The 14,906-nt window shown below is 45.5% G+C and overlaps 1 protein-coding gene across 1 annotated transcript in view; it reads right to left on the reverse strand.

Moving 5' to 3' along the window:
- CORO7 (coronin 7) overlaps positions 1-14,906 on the reverse strand; it is a 1,792,839-nt gene that overhangs the window by 239,451 nt on the left and 1,538,482 nt on the right. The window contains exon 12 of the mRNA XM_069646849.1: positions 13,270-13,365. Within this exon, the coding sequence (XP_069502950.1) occupies positions 13,270-13,365 (96 nt within the window). The remainder of the gene's footprint in view (positions 1-13,269; positions 13,366-14,906) is intronic.

Below are 14,906 nucleotides of genomic sequence, written 5' to 3' on the forward strand. Positions count from 1 at the left end.
TCGAATCATCCGTCGAAAGCCCCGCAGACCTCGACTTCCGGGTCTTAGACACCCTACCTACCGACAACTTCTTCTTGCGCTCCCGTAAGGCCTTGGCCGTGAGCGACTGACAGTCGACACAGTTGTCCGTATCGTGGGCCTCCCCGAGGCACCAGAGGCAGGCATCGTGCAAGTCCGTTACACACATCTTGGACCCACAGTCCCCGCATTTCTTGAAGCCCGGATGCGGGGTTGAAGACATCGTCATTAACAGGCTTTTCACAAAAACCAAACAGGTTCAAAGAACCGAGAAGAATACAACAGAAACTCCAAAGAGTCGAGGTGTACCGAGATTCACGAAGCGAACACGTTCGCTGAAACAACGGAACTGAGGCTACGGGCGTCGTGCGTCCTACTTATCACATCGGGTGACGTCGGCCGTCGGAGGTCGTCCTCGGGGACGGCGCATCGACGTATTTGACGCAGGACGCAGACGCCGAAAATTTTCCAAAGCAGCACAGCTGTGGTGATTACTGTCAAAGATATGGAATACGTCGGAGGACCCAATCCCCTCGAAATTAAGATTCTACAAGGGGAATCCCCATTGCTCTAGAGGAGAAGGAGCTGAAATACCTGGGGATAACCTGACAAGAGAATATAAAACTGTATGGGGCAAATATTCCCCCATTGTGGAAGAGGCTATGCGAAGATCTGAAGCAATGGGACTCGCAAGAACTCTTGTGGCTTGCTCAGAAAGCTGCAATAAAAATGACACTATTACCCTGCCTCCTTTATGTTCCGAGTTTGCCCCTGGTTGGAATCCCAGCCCATGTGTCCAAAACTTCACAGTTTGAAATCTTCACTTTCATCTGGCATAAGAAGCATCAGTGGGTTCCCAGATTGGTTATTTTTCATCCACCAAGGCTAGGAGGGTTGGGAGTGTCTGGAATTAAGCCATATATACTGATGTCTCAGGTTGCTCTGATGCTGTATTGGTCCGGAACGGAGCAGGGCAAAGGGTGGTGTAAGCTTGAGCAGGAAGTCAAAGGTATCCCACTTGAGAGGATGCAATTCTTGAAGGGTGTGGCCCGAAAGGTAGGGGGCCGTTATTGGAGGCCTCTAGGCCCACTCTGGGGACCAAGCATTGCGATGGAAAAAGATATCCCTGGTGCTTGGGCCGTACAGCCCAATGGGTTACAATAAAAACATTTTCCTGGGACGGACTAATGCCTTCTGGGAACATTGGAGGGTTCGGGGGGGAGGGCATGGGGGTCTCACTCTACAAGACTTCTACCACAACGGTGAACCACTGAGGTTTGAGGCCTGCAAGGGGAAATTTAATATAGGGGAGAATTAACGGTTTCACTATATGCAGATAAGGCACTGATTTCACAGAGGGAGGTAAGTGTAGCAGGCACTCGGGCACCATCAAGCACAGAGTTGGTCCATGAAGGGTATGGGGCGAGAGGAATCTCAAGGTTATACCGGTTGCTGGATAAGGCTGAAGCAGATGATGGGCTCCCATATATGGGTAAATGGGAAGAGGATTTGAGAACAGTGATAAAAAAAAGAGGATTGGAGCCAAATATGGGAAAAAGTGCACAAGGCATTCAGGTGTACAGCAATCAAGGAGTCTGCATATAAGATCTGTTATAGGTGGTACCTGACTCAACAGTGAATACATAAAATGAATGATCAGTTCTCACCCTTGTGTTGGCGGCAATGTGGGGAGGGAGGAAGCTTGGGACACGCATTGGGGCTCCTGCCCGAAAGCACAGCATTTTTGGAAGGAGATCTTGGGACATATCAAGGGCGCAGTGGGGGTCCACCTTCTGGAAGATCCTAAGGTGGTACTGTTAGGTGTTGCAGTGGAAGACATATATCCGGCAAGCGGAACCAGGGCGACCTTGATTACACACATGCTGACAGCAGTCAGAATGACATTAGCACAGGGGTGGAGAACAAAAGGCAGTCCGGAGTTGGCTCTGTAGTGGGTCATGATATGGGAGTTCTGGCCATGGAAAAGATATGCGCGCTGGACTGGGTAGTTACCAGAAGTTTCTCAATATATGGTCCCCGTTTCATGAACATGTTAAAGAAAGAAAGCAACAGTTCTTCAGACCGGGGGTGCTTAAAAGTTCCTTCATTGTGTGAACAGGTAAAGAAAGAACCTATGGAACAATTGGGTGCATGTATGTACCCGATACTAGTAGTCCAGCCAAGCCTAGTTATTTGTTTTGTTGAGGTGGACGCCGGAGGGTGGGGGGGGTAGTTATTCTGAAATAATTGAAAATTGTGGTGGTCACTTGAGAGTCAGGGGACTTGAAAAAATATGTTTGTTCACTTGTTTAATGCTGAATGTCACGTTAAGGGCCTGAATTTGAAAGTATAGTTCAATTGAACAAAACTTTGTATTGCTCTGGTGACATCACTTGAATAAAGAAAATTTAAAAAGGACATAGTAGTAGGAACTCAATGGTTGCAATAGAGAAGCATTCCTTGTAGCAATCAAGGGGAGGGAATATAACTTGCCTTGTGTGTGGCAAACAAATCAGAGAAAGAAACCACATTAATGTGTACTGTATCCTTATGAAAGAAGTTTCGTAGTTCCACAGGACTCCATGGAAATGGGGTCACTGAAACACAAGCACCGTTGCCAACTGTGCCGATGCTTCAGTGACAACCATAAAAGTAGGGGCCTGAAATCCCGGCAGATCAGGCCTGCCGGGGAATCTGTAGCCCCTACCAGCAATTTTGTAGTATGGCGGTCCAGAAAGGGTGCTGGTACATTGCTACTGGCACCTTTATTTCCAGACCACCATACTTTTTGTGAGGTCCAAAGACTTTTCTAAAGTTGGAAGCAAGCCTAGCCACAGAGTACTTTTAGTAGTAGTAGGAGTAGGAGATGTACCCTGGCAGGAGAGTATACCAGAAAAGAGACTTTTTAGTGGTTAGTCTTGGCAAGTTAGTGGAGCAGGAAGAAGACGTTGAAGTACTGCATTGTGGTGAAAGGTTATGGTGGAAAGAAAATGGTGAAACAATTTTTGTGTTATGATGAACTGTGGTAAAAACCATACTGACAAAGATATTGTAGTTTATGAAGAAGACATCTGAATTACGAACTATCTTTCAAGGAAGAAGAGTGACATTTAATACTTTGAAGAAGTGTGAAGACAAAGCCTTTTTGTTTTGTTTATGAAGTATGAGCTTGTGGAAGCTTTGAACAATCAATTGTGGAAGAGTTGGTTTAACAAAAAGTGAAAGACTTTTGGAGAGAAGGAACAGTTGTGTTGCATTTTCAACAGAACTTGGTTTTTTAAACAAACTTTATTGACTGGAATATTGGTTGGGAAAATCCTACATTAATTCTGGGGAAGGGGGCCCGACTCAGGTTACAAGGACACTTGTTAACAAAGTTATGTTTAGCTAAAACTGTTATTTTGTTGTGTTTTGACTGGCCATATGATACCTGTATGATTTTGTTGTATGTATAAATGTCAGGGACAGATATCCTTTATTAGAATGTTTTCCTTTAGTCTTAGTTTAACAGGCCAATCCTCGTTGGGTTTGGGAAAGTAAGGCGTTTTTCTCACCCTACTATATATATGATACATCACTCACCGTAATCGTATTTCTGATGCTTGTATCTGCTTAGATTCACATGCTGTGCATAGGCCGACACCTAGTGGAAGCTGCAGAGTATTACAGTTTGTTTTTCCAAACTAGAAAAGGGGCGTCGAACTAGGGCGTGCCAGTAATACTATCCCTAGTGTGACGTCCACTGTACCCATGATCCCTCACGTGTGTAGGACCCTAAGATTGTATTTTTTCTGACATGGGGTAGCATGAGGACTAGCGTGAGTATAGAATATCCAAGCAGATAAGATAGACAAGACTACACGCATCCATGCGCCTTCTCTCAGAGGGGAGGAACGGCGGGCGCATGTGACATGTGAATCTAAGCAGATACAAGCATCAGAAATACGATTACGGTGAGTAACGTATCCCTTCTGAGGCTTGTAGAATCTGCTTAGATCACATGCTGTGCATAGATTAGCGAGCAGTGTTAGAAGGAGGTGGGATGTGAGAAGGGTCATGAGCGAACAAATGTCTTAGAACCGCTTGTTCCACTTGAGTATCTGTCTTGGAATGAGTGTCGATGCAGTAGTGCTGAGTAAAAGTGTGAATAGAGGTCCATGTAGCTGCTTTGCAAATGGTGTCAAGGGGTACATTTGCAATGAAAGCCAGAGTGTCCCCCGTACCTCTTGTAGAGTGGGCTCTTGGCGTAAAAGGCAGTGTTTTTTCTGAAAAGGAGTAACACAGCTGGATACATTTGACTATCCATTTAGAGATGGCGCCTTTAGAGACGCAATCTCCTTCTCTGCCTGTAGCTACGGAGACGAACAGTTGATCTGTCTTTCTTAGCAGTCTGGTCTTGTCTACATAGTAGAGGACCGCTCTTCTCACATCTAGTGTGTGTGTAGTTTCACCTCAGCAGAGCTTTTGGGTTCTTGGAAAAAGGCCGGTAGCTCAATGGACTGGTTAACATGGAATTTAGAAATAAACTTAGGTGAAAACCTTGGGTAAGTTCGTAGAACCAGTTTATCCTTATGGACAGTAAAGAAAGGATCCTGCACTGACAGAGCTTGAATTTCACTGACCCTCCTTATGGATGTAATCGCTACTAAGAAGGCAGTTTTATAAGTCAGGTGTTTGAGACTAGCTTTATGGATGGGTTCAAACGGGGGCCCATGAGTTTAGCAAGCACCACATTAAGGTCCCACCCTGGTGGTGGGTTAGAAATTGGAGGGTGGAGTCTCTTCACCCCTTCCATAAAGGCTTTGACAACTGCCACTTTCCACCATGACACTTTGTTATGGGAGGTGGTGTAGGCTGACAGCGCCGCCAGGTGTACCTTGAGTGAATTAAATACCAATCCTGCGCCAGAAGGTGGAGCATGTAGGTGACAATATTGGAAGGAGTGCAATTAATTGGGTTGATTTGTTTATTCTGGCACCAAATAACAAATATTTTCCATTTATCAAAATAACAGTGCCTTGTGTTAGGTTTTCTTGATTCCTTTAATATATCCATACATCTCTGGGGTAAATTGAGATGGCCGAACTCTATGACTTCAGGAGCCATGCTGCCAAGTTCAACGAGTTCGGTTGAGGATGCACTGTTTGTCCTTTGTGCTGGGAGAGTAGGTTGTACCAGCACGGGAGTCTGATGGGGTCGCACATTGCCAATCTGCGTAGGTGTGGGAAACATGGTTGTCTCGCCCACATAGGAGAAACTAGGATGAGCGTCATCGATTCCCTGTGTATCTTGTTGACCACCTTCCTCATCAGAGGGGTTGGTAGAAAAGCGTAGGCAAAAATCCCTGACCAATTCATCCATAGAGCGTTCCCCTTGGAGCCTGGCTGTGGGAACCTGGATGCGAATTCTGGGCATTGTCTGTTTTCGCTTGTGGCGAATAGGTCTATAGTGGGGAAACCCCACTGAGAGAAGAGATCTCCTACGACTTCTTCGTGTAGACGCCATTCTTGTTCTTCTGGGAAGGGATCTCTGCTCAAAGCGTCCGCTAGTGAATTGAGATCCCCTGGAACATGTTGAGATGACAGGTAAATGTTCCGTTTGAGTGCCCATATCCAAATTTTATGTGCAAGCCTGGACAGATTTGGCGAACGAGTGCCCCCTTGTTTATTTATGTAAAACATTGCTGTTGTGCTGTCTGTTAGGATCTGCACTGACAGGTTGGATAGGTGGGGTTTGAACGTCCGAAGCGCTCTGAAGACTGCCAGAAGTTCTAGCTGGTTGATGTAATTCTGAGCCACTGTGTGAGACCAGAGACCCTGAGCTGTGGGGTGAAGGAGGTGTATTGTGACTACAGCCTGTATGTCTGGATCGTAAAAGGGTTTCCCCTTTGAAAGATTCTCTCTTGTCCACCAGCAAAGACTCTGTACTAGTGTTGGCGAAACGACCACAAGATCGTCCCACTGACCACTTGCCTGAGACCACTGTTTCGTCAACCATTCCTGCATGGGTCGCATGCGCAGGCGCCCCTGTGGAACCAGGTAAATGCATGATGCCATCATGCCTAGCAAACACATCGCTTTACGCACCCTTATCTGGCGACCAGACTGATCTTGAGGAATTTGCAGTAACAGATTCCGAATTCTTTCCTCTGATGGAAAGGCCAACCCCTCTTTGGTGTTTAGGACAGCTCCTAGGAACTGTTTGGAGGTGCTTGGCACCAGGCTTGATTTTTTCTCGTTGATTGAGAAGCCCAATTGGAAGAGGATGTTGATTGTTCTTTGAATGTTGGATCTGCAAATTACGGGGGTTTCCCCTGTGATCAGCCAGTCGTCCAGGTAAGGGTACACTGAGATTGCCTCCCTGCGTAGGTGCGCCGCCACCACTGCCAGTACCTTGGTGAATACCCTTGGAGCCGAGGCTATACCGAAGGGCAGCACCTTGAACTGGTAGTGCTGGCTGTCTAATTTGAAACGCAAGAATCTTCTGTGCGTTGGGAGCATGGAAATATGGAAATAAGCATCTTTGATATCCAATGTTGCCATGTAATCTCCTGTCTTTCGTAGGGGGGATTACTTCCTGGAGTGTAGTAATGCGAATTTTTTGTGGCTTGACATACTTGTTTGCAGGGTGTAAGTCTAATACTGGGCGCATCATTAGATCTTTTTTTGGTACAAGGAAGTAAGTTGAATAAATACCCTTGTTTACCTGGTTGCACGGGAGGAGGTCTATTGCATCCTTTGCAAGAAGAGTGACGATCTCCTTAAGGAGGATTCTTTGGTGCTCCAAGGAGTGTATTTTCTGTCTTGGAGGATGGTCACAGGGGCGTTGAAGTAGTTCTATAAAGTATCCCACGGACACTTTGGACAGCACCCATCTGTCTGAGGTGATCCCTCACATGCGTGGGTAAAGATGGAAATGCGCCCTCCTACTGGGGATGCATGGGAAGGGACCCAGAGCGGAATGTCACTGTTTGTTGGGAGGCGTAGCGCCTCTACCTGGGCTGCGCCTCTCCCCCTACCGGGGCCGCTCTTTTGACCTCTGGAGAAACCCTGGGTAGCTTGTTGATTGCCGCCCCACAAGGTTCCTTGGTTCTGGTAGTAATTAGACCCTGTCTGGGAGATTCGGCCGCAAAAACGACGAAAATTGTTATTTCCCTGCTGGTTTGTGGCCTTATTTGTTAGTTGGCCAAAGGACTTTAAGGTGTCATATCCGTCCTTAGCCGTCTTTAGCGCTTCTTCCACTGCTTTCCCAAACAGGACATTAGGTTCTACCGGCATGTCTATGAGGATGGCTTGGGTCTCGGGTTTAAACCCCGACTGCCTTAGCGAATCATGTCGTTTAATTACTGTGCTTTCTGCTATCAGCCTCCCTGCATTGTCTGCTGCATCGAAGTTAGCCTTGAGAATGCATCCAGACACTGGATTCCTTCCGACGTAATCTGGGCCAACTGGCTCTTTAGAGGTTCCGGTGCGGAGGCAATGAGGGCAGCCACCTGTTCCCATTGGTGGCAGTTGTAGCTTGCTAGCAGAGTGGTGGTATTGGCAATGCGTGCTTGGTATGCCGACGTGGATGCCACCTTCCTATATATATTCTCTTGCTCTCTTTGTCCGAGGGAGCTTCCACGGATGCTAGTGGTGTTCCTGCCCTCTTTCTGGTGGTAGTTACCACTAATGAGTCGGGTTTAAGCTGACCCCTTATGTACAGTGGGTCAGAGGGAGCGGCCCTGAATAATTTTTCTACTTGTGGGTTAACTGCCAAAGTAAGATTAGGGGTCACCAGAGAAGGATTGATTCTGCGTTGAATAGATTTTAGAATGGGGATAGCTTGTGCAATGGATCTTTTGTCCCCTTGAATTTGCTCTGCAAAATCTCTCTCTTCTTGGGCACCCTGAGTGTCAATTTGAAAATGGGCGGCCGCCTTGGCTAAAACTTTGTTAAGCAAAGGCTGATTGTCAACAGGTGAGTCATTCACAGGGGGGGTCCAAGGGTATAGGGCAGTCAAGACTATAGGCCACCGCCTTGTCTTCCTCCTCCTCTTCCTGGTCCTCATCGTCTCCATAGTAATCGACCCCGGTCTGGTCGTCTAGCATGTGTACTTCCGAATCCTCACTATACTGCTGGTAAAGTTCAACACTGAAATGGTCTGAAATCAGCCCCTGAACTGGAGTCTCAGTACGGAGTATCTTAGTAGGAGGTTGAGGGTCTCTGGATCCCAAAGGGCCAGAGATAGCCGGGGTACTCTGATAGCTCTGGAAGTAACTAGGATCCTTTTCATAGAAATCTACAAAAAAGGACATTCTCCTCATTACTCTGTCAATGTCCTACGAGTTCCATTCCTTGGAACTGGGGATAACTCTTCCCTGCTGTGTTTCCTCATCCAAGCCCATATCTTGAGTGGGAGTGACAATTTTTGGCCTAGTGACAGGGTCAGGGACCTTGACTTTTCTAAAGATTTGGGGTGCTTGTGTTTCTCCTTCTGAACCTGGTGAAAGAGGTTTTCTTATGTTGTTTCTCCCCTTTCCCATGTGTAGAGGAATGTTTTCCTGACCCCTTGGACTTTTCTGAATCTTTCGACGGTTGGTGTCGAGAATCGGAGGAGGGATCACGAGATTCGGGAGATTTGGAAGAGGGACGTTGAATCTCGGACGCAGACGTCGAACGAGCTACAGGAGTAGCCGTCGAATGTGCTGCCTGGGGGTAGAGGCCAGATTAGTCTTCTGACGACCATACCTCAGTGACTTTGGGTAGTATGGCACTCTCAACAATCATGGACGGTTGCTGTGTGTCATGGGGCGACCGTGACCTGGAACGCCCAGAAGACACCGATTTGGCAGACCACTCTCTTTGTGCCTTCTTCTGCTGATCACTCGACACACGTGTCAAATCTCGGGTGGGTTTAGTGTGTTTAGTGGAAGAGGTGTGGGTAGCGCTCTTGCCGCCTGGTGTTGTCCCCATAACTGACCCGCCGGTCAGTCCTCAGAGGTCGAGGGCTTGCGCTTGGATGCCTGACGACACCCCTGTGTCCTCGCCGTCCAATACGGAGGCGTTGCTGCCCTCGCTGAAGGAACCCACTGCGTCCATGGCCTCGAGTTGCCTGGCATAGTGGGCCCAATGCTTGGTTGAGAGGTCCTTAAGTGTCTTGGCTTTGAAGAGCTTACAAGCTCTACAATTTGCCTCGGGGTGGTCCCTTGGAAGACACAGGTTACATGTATTATGTTTGTCTACCCAGGGGAATTTACGGTTGCACTTCGGGCAGAATTTAAACGGAGTACTCTCCATATGTCAATACCTGGCAGTGTGCGGGTATATGTAGGAAACAAGTGTGTGTGTATGTCCACCCCCCACTCTCTCTACTTGTACAGGGCCGAGGCCAGAGGCCTTTCGAGGCCCAGAGTCCATTGTGTAGACTGGACGGCTGTTCTTCCTCATTCTCGGAAACAATGTCGATCTTTGGCGATCTTCGACGTAGGGTTGGAGAACGGGGATTTTTTGATAATTATATGATAAATGGCTAAAAGCCAGGGAACTCAGCGATTATGCTTCCGACAAGTATGGCGGAAAAAAACAATCTGAGGGTCCTACATGCGTGATGGATCATGGGTACAGTGGACGTCACTCTAGGGATAGTATTACTGGCACGCCCTAGTTCGACGCCCCTTTTCGTGTTTCGAAAAACAAACTAATACTCCACAGCTTCCACTAGATGTCGGCCTATGCACAGCATGTGATCTAAGCAGATTCCACAAGCCTCAGAAATATATATACATATATATATAAGTGAAAATGTGTGGGTTTGTGGCTTCACTATACAATTCCACACTGTTTCACCAATCTGTACCAAATTTTGCACAATCACCTGTTAGGACCTTCCGGATATTACCGTCTACATGACATCTGGACACTGCACCCCTTGCCCCGGATTTCATCAAAAGAGAACATTTGGGTGTGGGTTTGCATATGTTCCCTATACAATTCCACACTGTTTGACCAATCTGCACCAAATATCGCAGTCACCTGTTAGACATTACTGGCTACATGACATGTTTAGATACAACTGTTATTTTGTTGAGTTCTGATTGGCCACATGATCCATATGATACCACACCCGTTTACCCGGATTTCAGCAAAAGTGAACGTGTGTGTGGGGTTTTAGTAGTTTGTGGCTTTGCGTATATGTACCCTATACAATTTCACCCCGTTTCACCAATCTGCACCAAATTCTGCACAGTCATCTGTTAGGACCCTATGGACATTACTGGCTACATGACATTTTTTGACAGCCCATCCCTTCTCCCGGATTTCAGCAAAAGTTTTTTTAAAAATGGTGTGGTTTTGTGGCTTGGCGAAGCGTTGTTCCTTATACAAATGCACACTGTTTCACCAATTTGCACCAAATTTTGCACAGTTACCTGTACCTATGAGGGAATGAAAGCCTGGCCAACACTGGGTACATCAGCTAGTTATTCAATGAAAATGCCCATTTGTGAGAAATCTCAACATACTTGTCCGCTCCGCATTTCTGACCCCTCACAATAGCCATCAGCTGTTTGAATGCTACAGATCCTTGCCATTGGTGGGGTTGCTCGCAGCCTGAATCTTGGATAAAAGGGGGGCTCCTGCAAATGTTCATAAGATCATTGTTGGAACCACGACTTCTACAAAGATCAGCAGCTCCTTACCTGAGGACAACCATCGACTCCGGTGTTGTCCAGGTGAAGCCCTGTTCCACCTGTAGTCTTCATAGGAGCTTCCACCCCTCGATCAGTGGGAGCAATCAGCCTCAACCCCTGCTTAAGCATCCTTGCCTTCTGAGCCTTTGGATGTGTCCCTGGACCAACCAGTAAACCGATGACCTCTCTTGTGGGCTACCTAGCCGCAGCCATTGCTGTTCCGAGCACAGCTTTGGAACTTTGCACAGCCTCAACTTGTGTTACAAATCGCCTGCTCTCTAAGGGAAGCTGTGCCGGGCCTGCTCCTATGTGTGACACTGGACAATCGCTGGTCACCGCCTGAACGTGGTAACCTTTGTTGGATCTTCTTGTTTTTGTGTCCCTGAGGAATCCCATGGCTCTCTATCCAGCAGACGTGGTCGCCTGTCTTCATTTGTGTCTTCAATTCTAAGCTGTTCCAAACCGATTCCTAAGCACCACGGACAAGCAAACGAAATCCTATGAAACAAAATATCTCTTCTGTCTAGAGGACCCTTGCAAAACGAACCACGACAGAAAAACAAGCCTGCAATGAAGTTTGGAAGCTCCACAAGTGGTATTTGGAGAACTCTGACCTGGGGGCTGAGGGGGGATTAAGTCTATATACCTGTTGTGTCTCTCCTCTCTGACCCCCCCATCTCCTATAGGGGAACAAGGGTGTAAAGTTCTGACTCTAACTCGCTCTTACCTGACCTTTGGAGGCGGAACCTGGATTAAAGATCCCTTACTTAGGCCTATCCTAGTGTGTTGGATTGAGTTGAGTCATAATATGAACTTTAATCAAACGTTGTGACTCTCTAATAATTTTAACCACTGGTACTGCAAATCTCTATATAAGCATAACTGAAGAGAAAATACTTTTGAACTGGTGACATTTGGGCACAAGGCCTTAAACAATCTTAGTGTTGGACTTTATAAGAGTTAGCAGGGCTGTTCTGGGATAATTCAGAAGTTTACTGTCTATTTCTATCCATCTGATTACTTACCTATATTGTACTGGCCACAACATATCATCCCTCGCAGATCTACCACCTACTTGTTAATGGTATTATTCTATACGATTTGCTGCACAGGAGGGCCAAACCTTCTCAGAACCATCAGTGCTTCCAAAACCAAGTTTATTTCCTTATCCTTAAAACCTACGCAGATCGGATACCCCTTTAAAAAAGCTAATCTGTTACCTTCTGACATTTAGAATTTGAAACTACTAATAATCAACCTATTTCCTCAGAAACAAATATAAACAGTATACCAACATTTTTTAAAAAACAACATATCAAAACATAACCTTCTAGCCTGATACAAACTGGTTTCATGCCAAGATGCATCACAGGAAAAGACAGTGAAGTTGATGATCATCTTTATATTCCAGATGGCATGGTACTGAACTGGCTCTCATTCTCTCATCCTCAATTAGGTCAGGGTTTATAAAGATAACATTTCCAGATCTACTGTCCCAGTGCCTTGTGGGGGGTATCTTGGGGTTCAATGCATGCATCTATTCTGTACAATCTCAATATTGAGGCATAAGGGTCACAATTAGCAGACCAGGAGATCTCAATTCATTAGACTGCAGAAAATATCCAGCTGTACACACAAATATTTAAGACTGTATTTCTTCCTTGAGCTCCTACGTGTTCAGCCATTGGTAAATTAACATTCCCCTCAAGGGGCATCTTCTTTGTTTCCACGGCCAAATCACTGCATTTCACTCATGTGCCACTGCTTACTTCTAATCCTCAAATCCGGTGACTGTCAACTTCACAATAAAATAAAGCCTTCAATTCCTCCTCAAGAATGTATACAAGATCTTTTTTATTTTTCATACTGATGGTCAACAATGCTCTTCTGACAAGAGTTCCTAAATCCACTTTTGCTCCACTTCAAGGAATCATCCCGGGTACCGGACACTGATCCTATGAGCCAGAGAATTATATCATCTTGTGTCTCACCTCATCTCTCTCCACTGACCTCTGCTAGAGGCAAAAATCATTTTTGATGATATAGAAACTTCAAACCCTCCAAAACACACCTTTCGTTGCAGGTACTTTCTGCTCTATCGGGAGTAAATCCTACCTGGTCTTGGATATACCACCTTATCAAACTTCAATCTCTCTAGAAGATGTAAAAGACAGACTGTAGCACATGTAAACTGTAAAGATCGAAGGTGTAAGCAAATATGGGATATCCATAAAAGAGGGGAGGAAAACATGGAGTGTGAAGGACCGACAGGTGGAGAACACAAGTCTTGTGAAGGTCTAGGATTTTCGAATATGGGCAGTTGTGGACCACTAGATCTAACATCTGAGCTGTGAAAGAATCCGGTGTATAACAGTTATGAGATCTTAAGGACAGAGGGACGAAATATCGATAGGTGGCAATGGGCAATAAATATAGACTGTTAGATGAAAGAAGGGCTGTGAGAGCAACGATTTGGCAGACGTAGGCTGAGAAAAACCAATGGTTCGAAAAGATCAGAGCTGCTCAGATCAGGGTTTAGAAGCTGGTAGAGTCTAAGGAAGAGCATCCACTCATGGGCTTACCTGCTCATTGCTTCCTGCCCACCATTCCAAAGCCTTTATGGCTGCAATGCTTCCTGAGGTCTCTGGAAACAGATCTTCATGGAACTCCTTCATTGACTGATGGATAGAAAAGGAAAAATTAAGTAGCAACTTTACATCTCTGCAAGCCAAACAAAGCTTCTACCTATGAACGTACCCTAAGGCAAGTACTAGAGGAAAACACACACTGCCAAATAATATGCCGCCACAAAGACTGAGAAATGTGAGCTCTATCTGAACAAAACAGCATCAGCAAATATGTGTGCCATGCCTAGGGAGAGGTCAACTTCAACCTTTAAAAAAACTGCAGTTGTGTCCACAACTACAACTGGAGGAGAACAAACAACCTGCTCTCCAGCAGGCTGCAAAACACATAATTCTCACAATGGCAATGTGCCAACAGTAAATGTACTTGAAAGTTGAAAATCTGCCTCTTGCTCCCTTGAAGTGTTCTCTTTTGGGAGCTCACTTTAAAGTATCAAAACATTTGCTATGAAATGGTAACAAGGGGTCAACAAATAAAGACAAAAGCACACATTACTTGCAACAGCCATAACATCTGGAAATCTTGCCCAAATCGGTTTCCTTCCCAGGAAAAGATAACATTTGTGGGCTGCCAATACAACATGCATTCAGGGGTCGAAATTAGCATTGGCTGACCAGAAGCAAAATGCAGCTCCTGGGTATCGGACATCACCCATTAGGTAGGCGTTACATCTCGAGAACTAGAAGCCAGCACACCAAATCTCATTTGTGTGCAAGATGCAAACTCAATTTATGTCCATAATACATCATCTAATATGTTTTAAGTGTGTTCTTTATTCTCTTCTATACGCATTCCAAACCTACACAGTTAATATCACATATCTATATTTGTATGGCAGTACTTGCCTGGGGAGTCACACGTAGCTCCTGGTAGCTCCTAGTTTCAAGCTAACTAGGCTTCTCTTGGCTATAACTAGGAGCTAAAAAGCTCCCAGCTCCTGGCAATTCTGAACCCTGTGCATTATGAGAAAAGCCAGGGAGGATGACCATATCTCACACCTTTTCAGCAACATTGAAAGCAATTCAGTTAACTGTGTATGCCCTTTCATGGCTCCTTACCACACCGGAAAGTGTTTGACTGGACTTCAGCAAATGTCTCAAAGTATACTAGTAAAGTACTTTTGGGGACTGGCCAAAGTTTGGATTTTATGAAAATTATCTGCCTCAGTCCCCTTTCCTTACCAGGACATTACTTGCTCCATCATCATCAGTCAGAAATCTTATGACCAAATAAACAGATTAGACTCAAATTGTACACTTGGATATATATTTACAATATCTTTTTTCACATGTACATCATTTATTCTTGCAAAGTGTGCTAAATATACATTTGTTAGACTAAAACTGTCGATAATCCAATGTTATAATCACAGTCCAAAGAAAGGTTGCTCATCTGAAACATTTTATTTTCTACGTGGACATATTCTCTAGTACACAAAGAAAGAATATATTTAACAGTAAATAAAAAAACCTACCAAATTCAGCCTGTCTATTTCCAGTCCAAGGTAGACTCAGACAGCACAAGGTCTTTACTCTCAAAAAGATTGTTACCCTTACTCTGCCCCTACAAACCC

Source organism: Ambystoma mexicanum, chromosome 2q (assembly GCF_040938575.1).
Source record: "Ambystoma mexicanum isolate Mex_15411 chromosome 2q, UKY_AmexF1_1, whole genome shotgun sequence".
Taxonomy (NCBI): domain Eukaryota; kingdom Metazoa; phylum Chordata; class Amphibia; order Caudata; family Ambystomatidae; genus Ambystoma; species Ambystoma mexicanum.